We start from the raw sequence: 22173 nt of genomic DNA, 5'->3' as shown, positions 1-22173 counted from the left end.
AAGTCTTGAATTGCTCGAGCTATATCACCCGTCCAACCCGAAGTACTTAGGATCATCAGAATCAATCTCAGGAAGAAGACACGGACGTAAGCTGTCATCAGCATCAACCAACATCTGTATCTCCCGCTCAATATTCTCCTTCGCCTCTCGTTGTCCCTGGTCGCTATCTGCCTGAGAAGGATTCTCAAGTGCATATTTCAACAGATACACCACGCCCTGAAGCTCTTTCTTTAGCTTGTTGAGCTGCGTGGCCCTACTCCCTACACTCAATGAGTCTACTTCATCCACGGTGACATGAAGCCAGCAAGAGCATACCGCGCCGAGGATCTCGCCACGCCATCTCCATATTCGCGGGTATGCGTTGAGAATCACCGCTCGCGCTGCGGAAAGGGCAGCGAGGAGGAGGGGTGGATGGGCGGTACCGAATGGGTTTGACAGCGTGCTGTATACGAGAGGAATGATATCTTGGAGATACTTTGTGGTGTGAATGCGCAAGTCCGTGCAGGTGATGGCGATCTGGTTGAGGAGAAACGTTGAGAGGCGGGTATGAGGGAATGACGCAAAGGAAGAGGCAGAAGTCGGGTCGGTTGAGCTGATATGGTGGAAGGATGGTATCAGGTGGCCGCGTAGTGTTTGGGTTGTCGTTGTGATGAATGTGTCTTTGTCTTTTTGTTGATTTGCCGAAGAGCGGCTGTCCGTGACCTGGAGCTGTCTGTAACTGGTTTGGAGAAGGGATCGGAGGGCCGGGTATGCTGCCGATAGGAGTTGGATAGAGTCGTCTTCTGGTGTGATTGTTGGGAGGGAGTGGAAGCATGGTCTTATGGCGTCCTCGAAGACAGATACTAGGTTTGTTCGCCGGAGGATCTCTGATTTGCTTTTGCGGATAGGGCCCAGGAACTGCGAGAGGAGGGTGCACCCGCGACGCTTGTAAGAGATGCCATCATCATCGATTAAGGCGAGTATTGGCGGAATTAGAAGAGGAACATGTGCTTCGAGGTGCTCGATATCAGTAGGCTATGTTCTGTCAGCATACTGAACCGCTTCAGACTTACAATAACATACGTTATATTGGCTGATAATCCAAGAAAACACAGTGGTGATATATGCATCACTGTTCTTCCATGGCTTAGTCTCGGGATCTAGAATACTGAGGTCGAACCGGGGTAAGGGAACAGGGTGAAAATTCTTTCGACCAAACTCAGTGATAGCGGGATTTCTTGTTTTGGCAAAAAGAGGCCTGACACGAGTCTTGAGGATAGCTTCAATCGTCCACCAGAAAGATGAAGGCTCAGTATTTCTACTAAAAGCCTTTAACACCGCGTTGGAGTCTTCGTATGCCTCATCTGTAGTCCACGGGTCTGTCGCAGACGTGAAACTTGCCAAAGCTAGAATGACCTTTTCCTGATTTTCTGTCTCGTTGATTGGAAAAGTATTATTCAAGAGCGAAATGACTTTTAAAGCGAGGGAAGATCGTTGCCGGCTTTCATCTTGCGCTGCAGACGTGGTCAGCTAATTCTATAGCTGGAGTGGGACGAGCCTTACTTTTTACCGAAGACTCGTCTGATGAGTCTGCAAATACCGGAGATGGCAGGGCATGTCCAGCGAGCCAGGCGTAGAGGCTGTTACCTGCGTTCTTGTCTGCATCCGACAGGCTCTCAGAATCGACCATGGCGCCCAAAAATCCCTCGGCAAGGGACAAGTTTCCAAGAATCTGCCTAGTTGTCAGTTTTCGTCAATGTTACATGGTATCAGCACATACTCTGGCATTATCCGGCTCGTCATTGCTGGAAATCTCTCGCCATAAGTGGTTGACACTGGCTTCTGGGATCTTGATGGAGCTTAGAACTGAGGCTGGGATGGGAGAAACCTTGTCCCATTTGAGAGCCTCGTGGCTTCTAATAGCTTCCCGTGCCGCATTTCGCAATTCTTCCATCGTTGTTGTGGTATTTAGTCAGGAAGTCATGAGTGCTGCGGATATATAAATGGCTTCGGAGAGAGAAAAGCGGGCAGCGAGTGATGGACCCCAGCAATGGGTTTACATAACTAAGCGCGAACCCTTGGTCTTCGGAGTAACTATATCTACTCTTCAAATATCCACGAAGAGTTCAAATTTATACGATAATATTAGAGAACCGAAGCGATTCTTATTTAACTTTTTTTATTTTTTATTTTTTTATTTTTTATTTTTATTCTTAGTTTCTCTAGTTTCTTTTTGGCTCATAAGCCAAGCTCCGCCCTTCTACTCTTAAGATCCTCCAGCGCTTCCTGCTTGTCCTGAATATCAGGGTGCAGCAACTGCCACTCAATCACGAACTTCAGAGCTTTAGCCAAGTAGGGTCCTTTCTTGCCGTCAAATGCGCGCATGATGTCGCCTCCGTTTACAATGGGTTTCAAGTCACACATGTTTTCAAGGTCCTGCTCTACGATGTATGAGAGGAATTGGTTATAGCTGTTTACCACTGCGGTAAAAGGTGGTGTGTAAGTCATAATGGTAGCGGACAGCAGAAAGAAGGATAGGTCTTACCTTGGGCAAAGTCGCACCCCTGCATTATCTCCCGGAAAATGGACAGGAGAATACATAATCTCCAGTCCGTACCCCACGACCGGATCTGTAATCCAACCTGCTGTCGGATCTCTGCGGCTGTCCCTTGCATTTTGCCTTCGAGAAATGCAGTTTTGAATTCGATAATACTGCGCCAGTTGGTTGAAGCATTCTTCAGAACGGCTATCATTTTGTTGTCTCCCCGCAGACCATCCCGAGCAGCCTCTGCCATCCGCGGAGGCAGTGGTTTCCCTTTACCAGGCCTTGTGCGAATTGTTGACCAGGGGACAAATGCGGCAATCACCCAGGAGTAGTATTCCTCGAGGGTGTCGCGGACGAGCAATTTGCGGACACGAACGGCAGCTGGAGACTCGTCGTTTGAGGACAGTAAACGGTGAAGTGCATTGTAAGCAAGAGACCAGGAGGTCATTTCGGCCGCAGCGTCGTCCTGGTAGTTAGCGAAGATGATTGAGTAGAGGTTCAACCGGTCGATGATATCAAGCGCTCCTCGAGGATCAGGGCCCCGTAGCATTTTTTCTACCTCGACACCCACACGCTCCCTACTGATCTTGAGCTTGAGAGCGGTACCAATATCGCTGTGCTGCATCGCGTTCTCCGTCTCTGCCTCGATGCGAAATCCTAGCCGGCTAGCAAATCGAATGAGTCGAAGCACTCGAAGAGGATCATCTTTAAAGGTCTGATACGGCTCCAGCGGGGTCCGAACTATTTCATCTTGCATATCTTCCAGCCCCTTTCCTGTAAGGTCTTCTACTTTGGATTCGTTCAGGTTGTAGAAGAGCGCATTTATTGTGGCGTCGCGGCGCAAGGCATCTTCCGTCGCTGTTCCGAATTGCATCTGAGGTGTCCGGCTGTCCTCCGCATATTCCTCCTTTCGAAGATTGACTAGATCCACATCAAATCCAAAGATCTTGGTTGTCACAGTTTCCAGATGCTTTGACTTCTCCGGGTTGGCTTCGATCTTGTGAAGGCTGACGTGTTTATGCTCTCCCTCCTTTTCGTGGCTCTGTCTATACTTATCCAAGTTCCCTGGGATATCCAGATACTCTTTCAGTTTCAATCCGAACTGGTAGCCGGTCATGTTATTTATCGCAACGTCGATGTCATGACTTCCCACTCCTAGCAGCTTGTCCCGTACCCAACCTCCGGTGAATCGAAGAACAGTCTGGGGGTCGTCTCTATCGCTACGTCCGTCAAGCCCGTCGCGGTCCTGAATATGACGGGCAACATCGAGGAGAAGTGTCTTCAATCTATTTTCGAGCGGTGTAAGTTCTATCGTTGGAAGTTGCTGTAAGGTTCCGTCCGTGACCGAGCTCATAGTTGCAGAAGTGACACCCGTAAGGGAGACCGAGGAAATGCACCTCCTCTTACTTGCGCGCGGAGAAGGATAGTCAGATGACTGGCGGCAACTCATAAAACGATTGTTTGAAGCAAGTCGGACTGGAGAGCGTCGTGGTAGAACACTGAGGGGCAGTTGTAGTGGAGGGGTTCCGGTAAACTTTAGCGGTAAGATCGGTCTGTTTGGAGTTCGCGCGAGAGAGAACGAAGAAACGAGCATGAGGGCAGTGTCATTCTAGAGGGAGAAAGAAAGCGAAAGGAAGCTTTAAATCATGGTTGTTATATGTTATTGAGTCACAAACAAGGATGAGTCCAGCGGCGCGGCAGTCAACGATCACCGCCTTCATGCTTTCATTGGCTCGTCAGGGCGATTCCTCTTCAACATCCCAGCTGTGACACTACAACAATTCATCCTGCCGTGGTCTGGTTTGTTTATTAGACCTCGGATTCTATTCACATGCCCAGCTGATGCGCCAGTGCGCCGCGATTCGCCTGGCCTAAGCAATTGCTCCACGTTTCGGCGCAGTGAGTTGGCTTCATCCCGATCAACCGCCGCGCAGCCTCACCTTCATTCATCATCGCCTCCCGCATTCGCACAAATCTCCTGACCGTGACGCTTCGAATAAGGTTCCTTTCGCCCTCGCTTTTAGCTTTCTCGATCTATCCCACATCCTCGGTCCATGGGCTAAATCTTGAGCCTCCTTTGTCCTTGTTCTTCGTCTATCGGAATCCATTCGGTGTCCATGACATCGCCCGGAGATGCAGCTCCGGTCAAACCTCCGCCGTCCTTCTCGCCCGGCGTGCCCCGAGTTCCTTCTAAGACGAGATATTCCCCTCAGCGCCGCGACTCGTCTGCGTCTTTAGACACGGAAAAGGGGGGGTCAAGGATAGTCTCGTCGCCGACCACCCCGCTGCCGAATACCACCGCCGAGCTCCCGATTCGAGTTGCGTCTCCCCATGCTCGATCCGTCAGGTCATCGACCCCTCAATTAACGAGGACCTCACTGGGGTCGCCCATAGAGGGACGGGCTGACGCCGCTTTGGACACACGAGATTTGATCATCCGCTCCTTCTCGCCTGTCATTGGTGTCTACGCATCCCCCGATACAGATGATTTGGTACGGCAAAAAGGATTCAAGAATGGATTCTGGGAACTGATACGACCTTTCGGAGAGAATATACCGGGGAAACTTGTTGTGCGAGACAGCGTCGGGTCAAGTCGTGGCTGGGAAGATTTCGGGGTCCGGTTTGTCGACTTGGGGGAGATATGTCGGTCTCCTCCCGATTCCAACCAGGGACGAAACTCGTCCCTAGCTCAAGTTGAGGCAGTACTGGAGAAGCAGCTGGAATCAACCGATGGACCACCAAGCGGATCATTACACCCTAAAGATCTAATAGGCCACTCATCCACTTCACCTCTATATAAATCATATCTACGCCAATTGTTGTCGATCGGCTCCGCTTCGCCCCATGAAACGTTCCGCCACCCCGTAGCGAGTATCATTGCTATCAGCTCCCGCAATTCCGCTCCCTTGGAGTCTCTCCGACAACTGTACGCAGATACAAACAATGGCCAACGGAAAGTGCCTGAGTGGATCCATCCAGAATACCTTCGGTATTACGTTCTCGTTCATGATGAAGATCGTGACGACATCTCAGAATCAACGAAGCTGTATGACCAAATGAAGCGACATTTTGGTTTACACTGTCATCTCCTGCGACTGCGTAGTAATCAATGCGTAGTCACGGATGATGACAGTGTTCAGATGCCGGAGTGCGAGTGGTTGTCGCCAGCGGAGCGGCTTTCTGAACGGGCAGGTAAGATGGAGTGATTCACATTTCCACTCCTCGTACGCATGCTAATTTGACTAGAACCGCTACTCGACCTGGACTCTGATGGTCTTCTCTGCCTTTTCGATTCAGACGTGATGGCAATTAAGGGTTTGGTCAGGGAGCTTGTTGCACAGTCCGTTGTGCCCTTCATGGAGAACAGGGTCGCGGTCTGGAACGATCAGGTAGCGTCACGGAGGCGCGGCATCAGTGGCCGATTCATGTCGATGTCGCGCAAGTGGGCCGGTTTCGGATCAGGCTCGAGGTCCTCAGGATCTGGTGGCGGAGCAAGCGGAAACTACAATGTCTCGCAAGGCTATTATCACTTCGATCACTCCGAGGCCATACTGCGTAAGATGGCGGATTATGCTTTCATGCTTCGCGACTGGAAGCTAGCTGCATCAACCTATGAGCTCTTGCGTTCAGACTATTCAAATGACAAGGCTTGGAAGTATCACGCCGGCGCCTACGAGATGTGCGCAGTAAGCACTTTGCTGAATCCTCTCGGCGTGGGTTCGAAGACGAAAGTCGAGAGCATTGACCAGATGTTCGATACTGCGTGCTACTCCTATCTCACTCGATGCTCCGACGCTCCTATAACGTTACGCTGTCTGACACTAGCCGTCGAATTGTTGAGATCGCGAGGAGGCTCAGCAGCCGAAAGCGCAGCCAAATGGGCCATGCGGGCCATGGACCTAGGCTTAGTGGAGTCAATTGGGCAAGGTCTCCTCAGTGAACGGATATCCTCATGCTACGCTTCACGAGCGCCTCCCAATGGTGTACGGTTCGGTGCCCGCCGCCGCAAAGCCGGAATGTGGAGCCTCTTTGCTGCTGATATGTGGCTCAGGCTTGGAAAGCCATCATTAGCCTCGACGTGCCTTGAAGAGGCAGAGCGCCTCTACGCGGATGTCCTAGGCAGCGATGGTGTCTTTCCAATGCCGGAGATGCAAACCTTCGTCGACAACCTTCGACTCTCCGTGAAGGTCGGGTACCTCGAAGCTCAAGGGTTAGATGTCCGGGAGGAAACAGGCAGTACCGACCCCTTGGATAACGAGGAGACTAGTGAGAAGCTGGACAGACGCATGAACAGGAGGTCCTTGATTGGCAACCTAAACCCGTTAGACACTGCTACTCTTGCACAGCTTCAGACGACGAGGGATGAGAGCGGTCTGTCGAGTGATGACTTTGAACGAGCATAACTATACGACGATGATGGAAACGAGACATACCATAGGTTAAATAGTATAATAGAATCATATGAAGCGGTCCCGCGCGAGGTTTTGCCTGCATATCCTCTTCTCTTGTTGCGTATAAGTACCGTGAACCCTGCCAGTGACTATCAGCACGTGATATGTCAATCCTTATCGCGCTTATCGATAAACGGCGGGCTAATAGGACGATCTACGGAGATAGACAACCTCAATTCAAGCTGACCTCACTCGAGCATACAAACTAAAGGTCGCAGTCTCACATCCCTCATAGCAAAAATGAGCGACCTCCTCAGCTACATCCTCACCCAAGACTCCTTCCGAAAGTGAGCACCTCAGTTCCTGCTTCCCTTTTTAAGTTCTGCCCAACCACGTACCAATCTTAACCTGTCCCAATCAACAGGAACCGCCTCCCCTCCCTATACTCCGACTTCTCAATCCAAAAGAAAACAAACCCAGACGGATACGCCGTCAACGTCGCGGCATGGGAACAAGCGCTCACGAAAGCCGCGCGGGACGGGTACATTTCCTCGCAGGTACAAGCGCGCAATGAGCACGATGGCACGGCTCAAAGGCGCAAGGCAAATCATTTAATCCTGAATGTTGGTGAGGAACTACTTAAGGACTTGGAAAGCCCCGAGCTAGGAAGGCCGGTTGCGTTGGGGAGCGTTGTTGTATGTTTGTTTCCCCTTCCTCTCTACTTCCCATCGGTGTCAAATGCGCGGCTTAAGCCTACGACGATGGATCTGGTTCGCTCTGATATGGTGCCAACGTCTTTTCGGTATTTTAGGAAGACGCAATGTGGAAGCGAACGGTCGTGCCAGTGCAACTATACAAATCTAGCGCCGCGAGTCTACGAAGACCACAATGGGGCCTTATTGACACGACGGCGCTGAGTCCCTGGAATGTTATGACGTGGGGGTTGAAGCAGATACGTGATGTTGTGGTTGGGTCTGGGTCCGAGGGCCCAAAGTTGCATAGCCAGGAGCTAGTTTTGGTGAAGAATCTTCAGGTATGATATGGTCATCGGCACCGAACAAGTCCTGGTTTGCGGCGCGAGTGCTGATTTTTATGTAGGAGGCTGGTGAGAAGTTGATAAAGCAGGCTTTGGGGTCGAATCCTTCGAGGACGGATCTGGTCTACAGCAAGGAGAGCTTTGTGGAGAGTTTCGGGACGATACTGGACGAGAACAGTGAGCTGTCCGATGCTGACTTCGATGTTTTATTGCTCTATCTATCCCGCGATAACAGCGCCATCGCATATGACGGCAAGGTATATGATGGTCTATTTGGTGAATATGGTATAAGGCTGATTATATGTTAGACGATCAAGTTCCGACCCACAAACGACTCTCCGAAGGAGATTACCCAGCAAGACACGACAATCGCCTCTATCAAGTCCCTGACGGCAACAATGACGAGACAAGTTGAGGGCTTAGAGAAGAAGATCGCTGAGCTTAATGAAACGGCGAAAGCCGCTCTTAGTAAAAAGAACCGCGTGTCTGCCCTCGCTGCAGTGCGGTCAAAGAAGCTCGCAGAGCATAACCTGCAGCAGCGACTCGATACCCTCAACCAGCTCGAGCAGGTCTATCTGAAAATCGAACAAGCCGCGGACCAGATCGAATACGTCAAGGTGATGGAAGCCAGCACGGGCGTGCTTCGAGGTCTGAATGCCCAAATCGGAAATGTCTCCAAGGTCGAGGATGTGGTTGATGAGCTGCGTGAGGAGATGACCAAGGTGGACGAGATTGGAAACATAATGGGTGAAGCTGGACCTCAGATTGATGAGACTGAGATTGACGACGAGCTCGAGGAGCTCGAGACCAAGGAACGGGAAGCAAAGGAGGAGCAGGAGGCGGAGGAGACCCGGAAACAGCTGGCCGAGCTGGACAATCTTGGACTGGAACCCAAGGGGGCTATTCGGAAAGCACCGCTGGAAAAGAACGTCGGGGACGCTTTGGAAGACAGTATCGACAAGCTCTCGCGAATGTCGGTTGAAGAAAATGCGTGAGGGCAATTACGAGAACTTTTCGCGCAGTGTTTGTGATATACGGGAACTGCAACGATAGTTTGGGCACTCAAGCTCGGACTGGTGCTAAAGGGCGGAATCGTGCTCATCTGGTAATGGAAGATACGGTTCCTGCTCGCCATAGCAGTTTCGTAACTCATGGTCCGGCAGTCCATCCACCAAAACCTCTGGCGGCAATCTTATTGGGATGTTTTCGCCGCCTGCGGGCTGAGGAAGGATCGGAACTGCCTGAGCTTCCGTCACAAACGCGGGATGATCTTGTTGGGGCAACGCTGCACTCTGCACGTTCGGTGTCTGGCGGGACAGCGAGCTCCCGGTTGACTGCTCCACGGGCTGGGCACTCTGCGGCTCGCTCGGGGCGGACTGGTGTGCATCGGGTATGGTTGATCGGACGACGGCATCACTCTTCTTCCGGGCATTCGCAATCAGTTGCCTGAACTCATTGTCATAGTTCGCCGACCACGCCGGTTTATCGAAATCCTTGCGCATCACTGAGCTCGTTGGATCAGTCGGGGTCACGGAGTTGCCACCTTGCGTGCGCTCCCATATTTCCAATTCGCGCAGTAACTCCCGTTTGGGCTTTGGTGTTTTGGAGTCACAATTGGCATTCCATAGATTCATCCACTCGGTGTGTCGTCTTTGCAGTAAAGGTCGCGGGCCCCAGTTCGGTATACCCAGGTCTTTGAGCTTTTTGCGCAGCACTGTATCTTTCAAGAGAGAATAATTGATAACTGGCAGCCTTTCTGGTGGTTTCGTAGTTACCGGGAATGGTCTTTGCGATGCATATGATAGAGAACTGTAGGTACAGATTAGTTTTCGTCAGTGCCTGGTATCGCGTGGAACTTACCCGAAGGCTGTTGGAGCTGCCGGCGCTGCCGGTTTCGACTCTTCCAAGCCTTTGCACTTGTCAAGGTGAGAGAAGACATCCTCCTCCTTCATCCGCCGCGAGCAGCCTGGGCACGCGACCAAGCCGTCGCCCGGAATATACTCCTCATCCTGGATATCGTCCATAATCTCAATCGGGGCTGCCTGCGCCTGCCGTGTGATTCCTCGACTTTGCGATCGCGTGCGAACACCTTCAACAGCACCATCTACCCCATTACCCTGCTCCACCTTTCGTTTCTTCGTCGCAGGTCGCTCTGCAACCTCGTCGTCTTGATCCGCGCCGACCCCAGTAACCGCTGTAGCCTTCCTCGCGAGCTCCAAGACACTCGGCCGAGCATTCTTAAACCCCTCAACAAGCTCTTGAACGACCCAATTCCTCCGCAACTTCAGCTCTTGATCACTCGACCGACACGTAGGACATTTCCCCTCTGTACTGAGGCACCGTCGAATACACAGCGAGCAAAACGTATGACTGCAGGACGTGATCACCGGGTTGTCGAAAAAGTCCTTGCACACTTGACAGCGGAGGGAGGACTCGAACGGCGTGAGGAGCGTTAGTGGCGTGTCGAGCCAGTCGGTCGAGTCAGGGATGTCGAAGGTCGGCTCCATGGGGCGAAGTTCACGCGACAGCTGCCGTCGCCCGTCAAAATCTCTCTTCGGCAAGGACCTAGAGCAGGCTTTCTGGTGTCTTGAGCTTGAGTTGAGCTTGAGTTGAATCCAGATGGCGATGCTTGATCGGGGAAAGAGATGGGCGCCAAGACCGGCACGGCTGACTGATACGCGTTAAGTGGTTCGGCGTCACGCGTCCATCACGATGCTCTCCGCTGCTTCTCCGAGATACGACTGCGACTGCGAAATTGAGTTTCTGTCTCGAGATGGCCGTCGCGGATTATAAGAAGTATCTGGCGGAGAATGTGTTCAGTGAGCGCCGGACGGTTCGTATTGACGCGCCGGATTGCGACTGTGTCCCACTGACTCCATCTACAGGTGACTTATCGCTCGCTGGGCCGAGCTCTGAGAGTACACAGTACTATCGCGAAGCAGTGAGTGGGCTTCACAAATCGATCCGAAGAACCTGCAGGGTGCTAACTATGCGAAAGGATTCTCTATGACTTCCACCGCAACGAAAACGCAAAAAAGCCGTCCAGCGTGAACGCGACGTATGTTCTTACGGGAACTCCCAAGGCACCCGAGCCCGCGACGAACGGTGCCGCCGCCAATGGCAACGATGATGCAGACGACATAGTGCCGAACAGCCCGTACATTAGCAGCTCAATGTCGGATCAGGATGGCCCCGTAGATCAGTTTTCTGTTTCTGCTGTTCTGCTGGCGCGTGAGGAAGACTTAGAAGGTAAGCTATTTACTATGGCCTGTGATCGATTTCGTCGTGATAAATGCTAATAATGAGCCATGCAGATGCGAAAGCGACCTTCGAGTCGATATCATCCGTATACATATATAGCCTGCAGCCTGCGGTTTTGCAGGACCTTAATGTCCTTACGGATGTCGGCCGTGAAATGCTCGTCAATCATGCGCAAGAGGATCCATTGGAGTACGGGAAGCAATGGGGCATGATTCAGAACGCGAATGTCAAGGTACGGGCCGGCGCCATATCATCAGCCGGATCATATTTTGCTGACTCGGTTGCAACAGCGGAGAACAGGTGCTCGGCCTCCCCCTCCCCCTCCCGCGCCTTCCAGTACAGTGCCAGCGAAGCGTCCCGCACAACCCGATTCTTTACAGCCGAGCACGACTGAACCGAAGAAAGAGGAGCGTCAAGCTCCGAAGCCAGTGCAACGCCAAGATTCCGCCTCATCAACAAAGTTAGACAAGGCTCCTCCAGCTAAGGAGAAGGGCAGTTTGTTCAGTTCGTTTGCCAAGGCGAAACCCAAGGTGAAGAAGGAAGATTCAACTGCTTCTGCTGCGGAGTCGGTGAGTACCTATTCATCCTTCAACATTCCTACTCATTACTAATGATTATCAGGCCGAACCTAGTGGTGCTGAAGATGGTGAGTCGGTCACTTGGCACTGTTCGATATGTTGACTAATGGATCTTAGTTGTACTGGGCGATGCTTCTGATGAGGGAGAGGATCAAGAAGAACTCTTCCCGGAGTCGAAGAAGGAGGACACGGGTGGAACCCGTGAGACAAGGAAAGAACGGGAAGAGAGACTAAGACAGATGATGGAAGATGACGGTGCGTTTATCCTCAGCACCTCTGTTTCCAAATACTGATAAGCCATAGACGAAGACGAGGAAATGAGCGATGCTACAAAGCCGCCAGCAGAACCAGAAACCATTGACAAGCCACCTCCCAAGCAGGAGGACCTCAAGGTCGAAGCAACAGTCAAAGGTGGCCGACGCAGAGGACGGCGGCAAGTCATGAAGAAGGCAGTAAAGAAGGATAGTGAAGGCTACCTTGGTGCGTCTCCGTGTTCATGTGCCCAAAGAAAATCGGCATCAAACTGACCTTGTCCCTAGTCACCGTCGAAGAGCCGAGCTGGGAGTCATTCTCAGAGGACGAGCCTGCACCACCGCCGCCCAAGAAAAAACCACCAGTCAGCGCGCCTAAAGGTAAAGCCGGGGCCAAAGCGGGGCAGGGGAATATCATGTCTTTTTTTGGCAAGAAGTAGCTTGGGGCATGAATCATGGGCAGGAATGACGATGGCTGCTGGGAAGATTTGATCGCTTAGCGCACGCCACTTGTAATTAATCTCAATGGTATGATCCCTAGGTCGCGAAGGACTGTAGCATTCGGAGACAGTGGCAAATAAACTTGTAGCTTTGTCAGTTGAAAATCAAGGGGCGGGGAATGATCGCCGGGGGCTTTGCAGTTGGAGAATCCTCTGCGATCTTCTCCGCATTTCAACCCCAACCGCCATGTGCAACGGACAGCGGCACCTCCTTTTAAACCCCCTCCTTCCTCGTAATGGGCACCTTGACGTGACCTCATGGATGCTGACTTTGGTTTTGTCTCACCCAATCTCTCCCAAACCATGACCCTCTCCGCGCTGCTTCTCGCCCTGCCCCTCCTCAGCTTGAGCGGGGGGGAAGCTGCAGCCCAGCCTGCACTCCATCGCCGAGCGTGTCCTGACTATCTTGAATACTCCCAATCCCTCCAGTGAGTCTCTGGTTTTCAATACTCCTCCAAACTGCGACTGTCCAGCTAATCACTGGTCACAGTCCTCCTTATAGCGGGGGCCCCTTGAATCTTCCCTACCAAAGACCAGCGGCCGAATGTCGAACGTTCAACTCATCTGTTGTCGAGCAAGTCATCGACGATGTCACGTCTCGTATGACTGATAAAGACCTCGCCCAGATCTTCCGCAATGCCTTCCCCAACACCCTTGACACGACGATACGTTGGCATGTTGATGGTTCTGCAACAGCAGCAAGGAATAGCAAAAAGGCGGATGAAGTATGGAACGGTCCGCAGACCTTCATCGTGACAGGCGATATCAATGCCGAGTGGCTGCGCGACTCGACGAACCAATTGATAAACTATCAGACCTTAGCGAACAGGGACGAGCGACTCTATAGCCTCATTCTAGGTGCAATCAAAACGCAAGCCGAATTCGTCATACAGTCACCATACTGCAATGCCTTCCAGCCTCCACCTCCAAGCAATATCCCCCCACAGAGCAGCACGCAAGAAGATATGGTCAACCCCGCATACGATCCCAACGTTGTCTTTGAGTGCAAATATGAGCTTGACTCGCTCGCCAACTTCCTCGCTCTTGCTGCCGACTTTCACGAGAATACCGGCTCCACAGATCATCTTACTGACCGTTGGTACATGGCATTGAACACGCTGCTTCGCTCTCTAGATGCACAGTCCGAACCAACCTTCAACTCTGACGGCCAGTTCGTTACAAACCAGTACACATTCCAGCGCCAAACAACCCTAGGAACCGAAACACTCAATCTAAAGGGCGTCGGAAACCCTCTAAACTCAGGAAATGGCCTCATCCGCAGCGCCTTCCGTCCCAGCGACGACGCAACAATCATGGGCTATTTCATCCCCGCCAACGCCCAGATGGCCGTGCAGCTCAACCGGACAGCAGCTGTGCTCCGTGCCGCCGACGGGCCAGCTAATATTATACAGGACCTTCAAAGCCGTAGCACCCGGCTGCATAGGGCGATTCAGGAGAACGCCATAGTCGACCATCCGAAATATGGCAATGTCTACGCTTTCGAAGTCGACGGCTACGGATCGCATGTCTTCATGGACGACGCAAACATCCCTTCGCTCCTCTCTCTGCCTGTACTGGGCTTCGTCGACAAGGATGACCCCGTCTACAAGAACACCCGCGAGATGATCCTCTCCAAGGACGGAAACCCATACTACTTCACTGGCTCCGCATTCCACGGTATCGGCGGTCCACACAGTAAGCTCCCCCTTCCTGACCATCGCGGCGCCTCCCCTTATCTCCTCGCCAAACGAGGTGACGACAAAAGCTAACTAAAATCTACTCTCCAGTTGGCCTAACAAACGCCTGGCCCATGTCCCTCCTAATCCAAGCCCAGACGTCCGACTCCGAAGCCGAGATAACAGAGTGCCTTAACCTCGTGCGGGACTCAAGCCTGCTTGGTCTCGTCCATGAATCCATCGACGTGAATAATATTGCGGAGTACACGCGGCCTTGGTTTGCCTGGGCGAATTCGGTCTTTGCGCAGACTGTCCTGAAAATCGCGGCTGAGCGGCCGCATTTGGTTTTTGGAGAGGGGGCTGAGCCTTATGTCCCGTAGACTAGGTAGGAGTGGGATTAAGAAGGGGGGGGGGTCGAAGTAGGCAAAGTTTTGGTGATCTTGGTTGTGTAGGTGGATTGGTTTCGTGGTGAGTAGAGTACTTCCTTAGGTATAATATTAATAGCAATGTTATTGCGGTATCGTTACTGGCATTGCGGGTATATGAGAGATATAGACTATCAATGAGACTGCTATGCATCGAGAAGGAGCAGTCGTAGACCCAATTCTACCTATGTACAATCATCTTGCGGTCAAGCACATGCAAAGACGCTCCAAACAACGTTGTACAATCATCAACCTAAAATGAACCCGAACTTGAACCACAAAAAAATTTTTCTCGAAAGACAGGGTATTTATAAGTTAGAAGATTAAATCAGAACCCTCCTCAAGCCCTCTGTCCCACCCAGCACTCTCCTCCCCGTAACCGGACATCGCCCCTTCCCACTTTCCCACTTCCCCTCGCGGCTCTCTCCAACCTTGTGAGCCGGCGCGTCACCCCGCTCTCCATCTTCCTCACCGGCCTCTTCCCAAGCAGCACCCGCCCCATCGCCATTCATAAAGTCAATCTGCCGCTGGTGCTCGCCGTTCAGCCAGTGGAATATACACACGTAGCAGTAGACGTAGCCCGTCTGGCAGGCTGTGGGGTTGGCGAGCTGGTTCAGGCAAATGGGGCAGGAAGAGGCGGCGTCTGTGTCTGCGGGTGGTAAGGAGACGGTGAAGATGGGGAGGTACGAGGAGGCGGAGATAGGTGGTTGGGGTCGATTGCGCGGTTGGGTGGTGGATTTGAGGGCTGATTTTGGTGAGGACGAGCTGGTATCTGGCTTTTCTGTGGAGCGTTTGCGTTTGCGCTCGGAGGGCGGGATCATCCCTTTTGTTATGGGGGCTGGGATGTCGAGCGTGTCGGTTGCTTTGCGGGCTAGTTGGCGCGAGAAGTCGCTTGCATGCCACCATTCCAGGAATTTAAGCGCAAAGATTGAGGCGGGGAGGAAGTAGCGCAGGGAAGTGAGGAGTTGCGGATAGAGGTTCTGCGGGCTGAGAAGACCCAGAAGGCCTGAGCCGGGTCGGGTCCGAGCGCCGCGTGGGTTCTGCGGTTTGCCGTCTAGAATTCTGGCGATGGCGTGGTGGTCTGCGGAGCTTAAGCGGCGGATGCGCGTGCCGATAAGCCACAGGAAGGGGGAGGAGTATTTGGTGTTGTCGAAGAGGTAAGCGAGGTTAAAGAGGAGGATAGAGAAATAGTAGGCTGCGTTGACGGAGGGGTAGATGTTGCGGAGGAACCATTTGTAGGCGTGCATCAGGCGCTGGCGGATGGTTGGGTGAGGGGGTAGATCGTCGCTCGGATTATATCGTGGACCGCCGCTCATTATTAGGGATGCTTGTGGCGCTGCGTGGATGTCGTAGCCTTCGTCTAGCTTGCGCTTGAGGTAGGGGATGCCGACCATCACGAATAGGTTCTTCCACACGTCTGCACTGCGCAGCTTGAGGCTGTCGCGGACGGGCCCGGGGGCACCAAGTTGAGCTCGAGGAATCTCGCCATTCTTGGTCAAAAGAACGCGCTCGCGTTTGAGCGAGTAGAAGTTCTCTGTGAATGAGCCGCCGAAGTTTCGCAGGTAGTAGCGCTCGACGATAAGGGAGAGCAACGCATAAACCTCGTCGTAAGAGTTCAGTATCCGGAGTAGGTAACGCGGATGACGATGTGTAGCGATGGCAAGAATGTACCGTATTGACGGAGGAAGGAGGTCTGATAGCTGTTGTTCCGCGAGCAATTCTGATCAGAAGGGTGGTTAGCACTCCGCTGTTCTCCGCATTGAAGCTGGCTGGTTACCAAAGAGTGATGGTTTCAGTTCGTCGAACTCCTGCTGGAGACCCGGCAAGTACTCCATGGTTATGATGCAGCAACCTAGCCTGCTCTGCAACGCAGACTAGCAGATAACTGTGAAGCCGTAGAGATACGGAAAGGCCCAAGTCACGGCCGCTCTGGGCCGAGGCTCGTCGACACGTGTTTGGTTAGTCAGCCCTATACATCTACGCACGCCTCTGGGACTTCAAAGTTCAGAAAAACATCATCACTTTTCTTATTCCTAGGAAAAGAAAAAATACACAAAAATGATTCAGGGCTTAGTCGTCAATCTCAGTATGCTTTCTGGGCCGCATCGCCAAGTCATGCGCAGGTACTCCGCAGACAACTCCAAAGCCCTCTTATGCTTGCTCCGGATGCGCAAGAGCAATGGCATTGATGCTTCAGCCTCAGGCCTGACCGCTGCATCCCGTCCGGACTCGCCCTCCGCAGATTCCATAATCCCAGTGTTCTGCACCTCAAAGCGAGATGTTTTCCCGGGCCCGATCATGGGGTTGCCAGGCCCTGGCTCTAGGATTGTCGTGCAACTGATCAACTTCTGCAGTGGGCTGAGGCTCAGGGATCCAGCGGTCTTTTGCTAGTAGATCGGAAGTGGACTCTGTAGGCGTACTGTATGTACGTGAGTCGCGATTGGCAAACTCAGCTATCGGTCCGCGCAGTCCAAGCCTTGTGAGTCGAGATTAGTTCTCGCGCATGACCCGAGTCACTAAATCGCTAATGTTCTTTGCCTCATTGAACATGTCCTCTGACGTGCGCTCATCCTTGCTCCAACGTCACATCTCCTCCCTTCCCGCTTTTTGAGAGATAAAACCTCCCCCAGCGGTGCAAGGGTCTATCCATAGCGAGGAACTGCTCTCTGGAAGAGTCCAATTGGAGTATTTCCGTTGCTTGAATGTTATCCAAGCAGAAAAAATGGCACGATTAGACCCTCAGAACTGTACAGCTTGTTGTGCAACTCCGGGGTCTGAGTAGGCGTTTCGCTTGCGGAAAACTGCGGATTCTACCCGTCATTCTCGTTCCAGTTGATACCACCGGGTAAGTATACAATGGTGAGTTTTTTTCACCATGATGCGTGGACCAGGCAATCTTTCAGTCGGTATACTCGCTGCCATAGAACCGATAGCTGCTGAAAGTCGTTGGAATTGGACACGATAAAGTTGAATGTCACCTCGGTTCTATGATAAGGGAAATGATTAAGGACTGCCTGAATAACCTGGGTATCTGAACAACGACCTGGGGATTCTGAATACTCGGGTAGACATGAAAGACCAGTTGTGTGTTGTCATAGAGGATTTCAGAAACCTCGTCATAAATTATCCGACTCGCCCGAAGGATATCCAGCGTGTATCGACTTTTTGACCCAGAACCAGGCCGTTCAAAATGCTGATAATTAATGGGTGTAAGCCATTCCCAACCCATCCGGCGTACATTCTCGTTCAAGTTTGGCGAAGTCACCTAGCCCAGGGTTTCTAGTATCTGAAGACATCGTGGCTTGATGGGTATGGGCAGAGACGATGAAAAGCCGATGCTTGAGGGGTTGCTTGTAAGAAAAAGAAGTTGCTCAGCCAAGCTCTGGATTTAAGGCTTCTGACATGATTATATAGTCAAAGTGGACGTGAAGTATTGTTCACCTGGAGAAGGGTTAATGAGAAAATAGCAGTGCATAGAAGAAAGGGTATCGCCAACAGAAACTCTTATATGTAAAGGTGTGAACAGGAATGGTGCACCTCTTAACCATATCCTCTTTATTTTTCTTCCATGGCCCCAGGAACAAATCATGGTTGCATGCACAAGGATTGTCGGACTGCATACCCAGAGGCATTTGTAAACTACCAGGTTAGAGCATTTTCAAGGGCTGCTGCTAGATTATCCATGGCGATGAGGTTGCTATAATCGATCTGCTTTGATGCCAACAAAACGTATGAGATGCTGAATGGGGAGCAGGTGGGCATGTCTAGTCCGGAGGCGAGGACTGGCTGGATGACCCCAATGGAGAAGGCGCCGCCCGGTATGAGAATTGTTCTCCCCGTTGCAGCTGGGACGGGGTCGAGATCCGGGGGCCCCTGCGGCATCAGAAGAGCGAGGCAATTCCGACAAAAAAGACCAGAGGCAATGAAGATACAGAGCATAAACACATCGATCTAAGGAAAGAAGCAAGAAAATTGAGTCGTTCATTAGACATTGAGTAGAAAGTACATGGGTATCCGCGGCCACCCACGGGTAGAACCTCTAATCCAACCTGCTCACACACTCCCGCCACAACTTCGCATAAGAATTCTGTCTCCCCTCCTCAACCTTATGCTCGACATCCGGCTCCGCAAGGCGAAGACAATCCATAACCAACTCAACAAGCTCCCCCTCAATGGGAACAGGCGGATCCTCGCGCTGCATCATGGGCACCCACGTAGCGATACAGTCCCTCGCCTGCCTCCCATCACCCTGCTCAACAAACATACGGAAGAGCATAACGTAGTCCTCGTAATCCCGACCACTGCCCTTGAGCGGTAAACTGCGCCACCACTTCCAGAAGCTGTCGTAGTCGCCATTGCGGACGAGAGAGAGCATGAGTCTTCGGGCTGCGAGGGGCTCAAAGGGGATATCAAGGATGTCGATCATGCGGAGGACGTGGGCACCGCGTTCCGCGTAGGTTAGTTCGTCGTCTGGGTCGCCGGGGCCTGTGGGGAGGGCGGCGAGGTTGTAGAGGCGGGTGAACATGCCCAGGTTCATGAAATTCCTGCCGCGGAGGATGAGTTGATCGAGCACGCTGAGGGCTATTTCCCTATCTGATTCTGTGTACCATTCGTCGCCTTCGTATTCGTCCGATGTTCGTGGGGCTAATAGAATGTTGAGGACTTGGGTGTTTATCCGTTCTGGGATTTCGCTGGCGGAGATGCAGCATCCCATGAACGCCTTGTGCACGGCTTCCCTACTGAATAAGGGGAAGCCTTTGGCGTGAGCAAAGCACATGAGTTCCAGGTGTGCCAAGGCTGCAAGGTCCATTGGAGAGCGTGACAAAGCATCGTGAAAGATCCGCAGGTAATCAGTAGAATCGGGATCTTCTGGATTATCGCCAAGTGAAGATTTTATCCGATCTTCGGGCAAGTTCGTGATATACTGTAGCAGCGGGGCGGCTGGGGAAGAAAATGCATTCGCCCCTGGGGCAGGTGCAGTAAGAGCACGAGTTTGAGACATAAGCCGTCGCGTTGCAAAATGATGCCAAGAGCGCGCTTGAAATCCACCCCTGCTGTGGAACTGCCTTCTCTGTTCAAGCGGAGGGATCACGGGAGACCTGGCAACATATGACGAATGAGAGTCAGACGGTGACGATGACAGACATGGTGAGTTATGTAAACGAACCTCTTCGGGTGCGTCCATGGCGACATCAGAGTATTTCTCCTTTTCTCGTTGGGCGCGCGTTATCCTTCCCTCCCAAAGGGTCTCCAAATCCAATTCCGCTCTCTTTTCCTCAGTAAACATCTGGACAACCACTCGGATGCCGTTCACTAGAGGCCCAAAACCCTCAAATGCACTATCCACCTGCTCCGACACTGTCTCCTTCTCCACGACACCCGCATTAACACAGATCCACCCCGTGGTAATCCCATCATCCTTATCGTCAAACATTGTACCAGTCCGGCTAGCAACCCTAGCCCGGCGAGCCTTGCGTCGCAGCTTAATCTTCAGCTCATTCCTCCCCAGTAAACCATCCGCGTATGGCGACAGTTTATAGTTGCTCCGTAGCCAGCGACAAAGACGGTCCGCAGAAACATTCAGGTGCTTAACACTGCGTGCAGTCCCAACAATCATGATGACATTCGCCCCCAGAGCTGCCGGCGTCTCCAATTGTCGCAAGTCAAGTAATTTTAACTCATCAAGACCGAGGTCTTTGAATATATAACCCAAAAGTTCCGGCAGGATCTTGGGTGGGTTCTCTGGGAGCTCTGGGAGCTTGTCTCGTGATGTTACCTCGGCTGTTGCGGGGACCGCGCTCTCGTCCTGAAGATACCAGGGGACGTGCTGCGAGGGATTGGGGGTCGGCTGCGGTGTCTTCGCCTCCTTTTCTTCGGCTTGCGGAGAATCAAATGAGATAGACGATGAAGGTGGGTGATCTGTTGAGAGGTGAGAGGATGAAGTCAACGTCCGTAATCGAGCGTGTGAGAGGAATGTATAGCGAGCAGACGGAGAGGAAATGAAGGGTACAGCACGCGCAATTTCCTGGCAGCGCCGTGGCGCCCTCAGTATAGTCCGGTGCATCATTCTTGAAATTTGGAAAATGGTAAGGAGATTGCTGTTGCAACGATGGCTTTCTGGGCGGCAAACTGCCTGGAGCTTGGACGACCATAGATTGAGTGCAAACTCTGCAAACAATGACTAAGCGGATTACTTTCTTAGGGCATGGCTCTTCCAGTCTACAAAAGCAGAGCAGGGTATATTCGAAGATCCTTTTCTCTGCATGTCTTTTGAGAAAATTTAGTGCGTTTAGGGATGGGGTAATATTTGTGTGAAGACAGTCTGCAGCGAATCGCAGAAGCTGGGTGGTTGATCTCAGGTATCCGCTAACAGTACAAAAATAGAGTACAGTCAGAACAAAGTATGAAGGCTTTAGAAAATCTTCCCCAGAACCCTCCTAGTGTCCTCCTCCACAGCACCCTGGTCATCTGATATCTTATCCCGTCCATGCCTGACCTCGCTCTGCGTGAACGTTCTCCGCGCGTTGACAGGCTTGTCTTTCTCTTCACCACCGGCCCCAGCCTGCATCTTGCGTTTCCGCTTCTCCTCGTTCTTCTTCTGAATCCCCTCGAGCATCTTGCCCTTCTCGTAACCCTGAAGGAAGACCTTCTCCTCCTTTCTTGCTCTCGTATCCTCGATCCGCCGCTTGGCCTCTCTCTCGTTCCTCTCTCTTTCTATTTGCTCAGTCAAGTCCGCCCATTTGAAGTTCTTGAGGTACTTTATGTTAAGCACGTCTGTTATGTAGCAGTTAGCAATGTATTCATAGAAATAGCACCAGAGAGATATACCATCATGATACCAACCACCCTTCCGCCCACCAACAATGGAGGCATTCATAGACTCCGCGCAGATCTTCGCGGTCTTCTTCGACGCAAATTCTATCCAGCCATCCGAGTACGTCTTCCTCTTATTCGACCGGCGTTTCGGCGCAGACGGCGCCCGCACCTCCGGCGACAAGAAAACCTTCGTGATAGGACCGAACCCGCGCGCCTCAAGGAGCGACTTCAGCGCGAACGGCTTCATGTACGGTGGAAGCGACGAGAGATAAACCACACCCGTTTTGTTCTTTTTCGGTTTATCTTTGAATTTGTCGAGAGGTTTTGACTTCTTCTTCTTCTTTCCTTCCTTTGCGGTCTCTGCTTCGGCGGTTGCGTCGAGGTATTGGTCTCCCTGTTCCTCTTCTTCATCATGGTCACCGTAGTCTTGTTCGTCATCGTTCTCATCTGCTTCGCTTTCGTCACGGCGCGCTGTCTTTTTATTCGGTAACCGGACGCCCCCGCCTTCTGCATCGCTCTCTTCTTCGTTCTCTGATCCATCTGACGCTTCTTCCTCCGAGCCGCTCTCTAGTATATCTTTGCGCGGCTGTGTCTTTCTCCGTTTTGTTGTCCGGCCTTTGCTTTCTTCTGCAGCTTCTGAGTCGTATCCGGCATCGTTGTCTTCATCCTCGCTGTCCACGATGTCGAGGAATTCGTTGCGCTTACGGGTTGTCAT

The 22173-nt window shown here is 52.1% G+C and overlaps 8 protein-coding genes across 8 annotated transcripts; 4 read left to right on the top strand and 4 right to left on the bottom strand.

The window, feature by feature from the left end:
* Window positions 1-24: 24 nt before the first annotated feature.
* BDV17DRAFT_280018 (tRNA adenylyltransferase) lies at window positions 25-3878 on the bottom strand (the record flags this gene model as incomplete). Its single annotated transcript, XM_073759817.1, has 6 exons — window positions 25-1014; window positions 1063-1509; window positions 1580-1711; window positions 1760-1926; window positions 2244-2459; window positions 2525-3878. 6 exons carry the CDS (start codon window positions 3876-3878, stop codon window positions 25-27), a joined length of 3306 nt encoding a protein of 1101 aa, XP_073618779.1.
* A 413-nt stretch (window positions 3879-4291) lies between these two features.
* Window positions 4292-7012, top strand: BDV17DRAFT_255702 (TRAPP III-specific subunit 85 family protein). The gene is made up of 2 exons (XM_073756963.1): window positions 4292-5716; window positions 5771-7012. Exons 1-2 carry the CDS (start codon window positions 4642-4644, stop codon window positions 6925-6927), a joined length of 2232 nt encoding a protein of 743 aa, XP_073618778.1. The 5' UTR covers window positions 4292-4641; the 3' UTR covers window positions 6928-7012.
* Window positions 7013-7215: 203 nt separating this feature from the next.
* On the top strand, window positions 7216-8946 carry BDV17DRAFT_280016 (putative vacuolar sorting protein SNF7 family protein; the record flags this gene model as incomplete). The annotated part of the gene is made up of 5 exons (XM_073759816.1): window positions 7216-7262; window positions 7340-7610; window positions 7727-7948; window positions 8014-8208; window positions 8260-8946. The coding sequence occupies 5 exons, from the start codon at window positions 7216-7218 to the stop codon at window positions 8944-8946; spliced, it is 1422 nt and encodes a 473-aa protein (XP_073618777.1).
* A 42-nt stretch (window positions 8947-8988) lies between these two features.
* rad18 (E3 ubiquitin-protein ligase RAD18) lies at window positions 8989-10591 on the bottom strand. Its single transcript, XM_073755751.1, has 2 exons — window positions 9812-10591; window positions 8989-9760 (listed from the first exon to the last, which is right to left on the bottom strand). The coding sequence occupies exons 1-2, from the start codon at window positions 10456-10458 to the stop codon at window positions 9031-9033; spliced, it is 1377 nt and encodes a 458-aa protein (XP_073618776.1). The 5' UTR covers window positions 10459-10591; the 3' UTR covers window positions 8989-9030.
* A 133-nt stretch (window positions 10592-10724) lies between these two features.
* Window positions 10725-12481, top strand: BDV17DRAFT_280014 (uncharacterized protein; the record flags this gene model as incomplete). The annotated part of the gene is made up of 8 exons (XM_073759815.1): window positions 10725-10784; window positions 10837-10892; window positions 10950-11200; window positions 11266-11444; window positions 11503-11781; window positions 11934-12068; window positions 12105-12270; window positions 12330-12481. The coding sequence occupies 8 exons, from the start codon at window positions 10725-10727 to the stop codon at window positions 12479-12481; spliced, it is 1278 nt and encodes a 425-aa protein (XP_073618775.1).
* A 363-nt stretch (window positions 12482-12844) lies between these two features.
* On the top strand, window positions 12845-14597 carry BDV17DRAFT_280013 (glycoside hydrolase family 125 protein; the record flags this gene model as incomplete). The annotated part of the gene is made up of 3 exons (XM_073759814.1): window positions 12845-12969; window positions 13032-14236; window positions 14329-14597. The coding sequence occupies 3 exons, from the start codon at window positions 12845-12847 to the stop codon at window positions 14595-14597; spliced, it is 1599 nt and encodes a 532-aa protein (XP_073618774.1).
* Window positions 14598-14880: 283 nt separating this feature from the next.
* On the bottom strand, window positions 14881-16600 carry pex12 (ubiquitin-protein ligase peroxin 12). The gene is made up of 2 exons (XM_073755750.1): window positions 16420-16600; window positions 14881-16362 (listed from the first exon to the last, which is right to left on the bottom strand). Exons 1-2 carry the CDS (start codon window positions 16475-16477, stop codon window positions 14966-14968), a joined length of 1455 nt encoding a protein of 484 aa, XP_073618773.1. The 5' UTR covers window positions 16478-16600; the 3' UTR covers window positions 14881-14965.
* A 1359-nt stretch (window positions 16601-17959) lies between these two features.
* On the bottom strand, window positions 17960-22173 carry BDV17DRAFT_301513 (uncharacterized protein; the record flags this gene model as incomplete). Its single annotated transcript, XM_073764272.1, has 3 exons — window positions 17960-20759; window positions 21102-21416; window positions 21471-22173. 3 exons carry the CDS (start codon window positions 22171-22173, stop codon window positions 18682-18684), a joined length of 3096 nt encoding a protein of 1031 aa, XP_073618772.1. The 3' UTR covers window positions 17960-18681.

This window comes from Aspergillus undulatus, assembly GCF_047715775.1.
Source record: "Aspergillus undulatus strain CBS 261.88 unplaced genomic scaffold BDV17scaffold_8, whole genome shotgun sequence".
NCBI classification, from domain to species: Eukaryota; Fungi; Ascomycota; class Eurotiomycetes; order Eurotiales; family Aspergillaceae; genus Aspergillus; species Aspergillus undulatus.
The sequence above is the reverse complement of the archived record's forward strand: the minus strand, read 5'-3'. Positions and strand labels throughout refer to the sequence as shown.

Coding starts and splice junctions, on each gene's coding strand:
- BDV17DRAFT_255702 (XM_073756963.1), top strand. CDS start 4,642: ATGACATCGCCCGGAGATGCAGCTCCGGTCAAACCTCCGCCGTCCTTC. Junction 5,717..5,770: donor GCGGCTTTCTGAACGGGCAG/GTAAGATGGAGT, acceptor TAATTTGACTAG/AACCGCTACTCGACCTGGAC.
- rad18 (XM_073755751.1), bottom strand. CDS start 10,458: ATGGAGCCGACCTTCGACATCCCTGACTCGACCGACTGGCTCGACACG. Junction 9,761..9,811: donor GCAGCTCCAACAGCCTTCGG/GTAAGTTCCACG, acceptor CTGTACCTACAG/TTCTCTATCATATGCATCGC.
- pex12 (XM_073755750.1), bottom strand. CDS start 16,477: ATGGAGTACTTGCCGGGTCTCCAGCAGGAGTTCGACGAACTGAAACCA. Junction 16,363..16,419: donor ACTGAAACCATCACTCTTTG/GTAACCAGCCAG, acceptor CCTTCTGATCAG/AATTGCTCGCGGAACAACAG.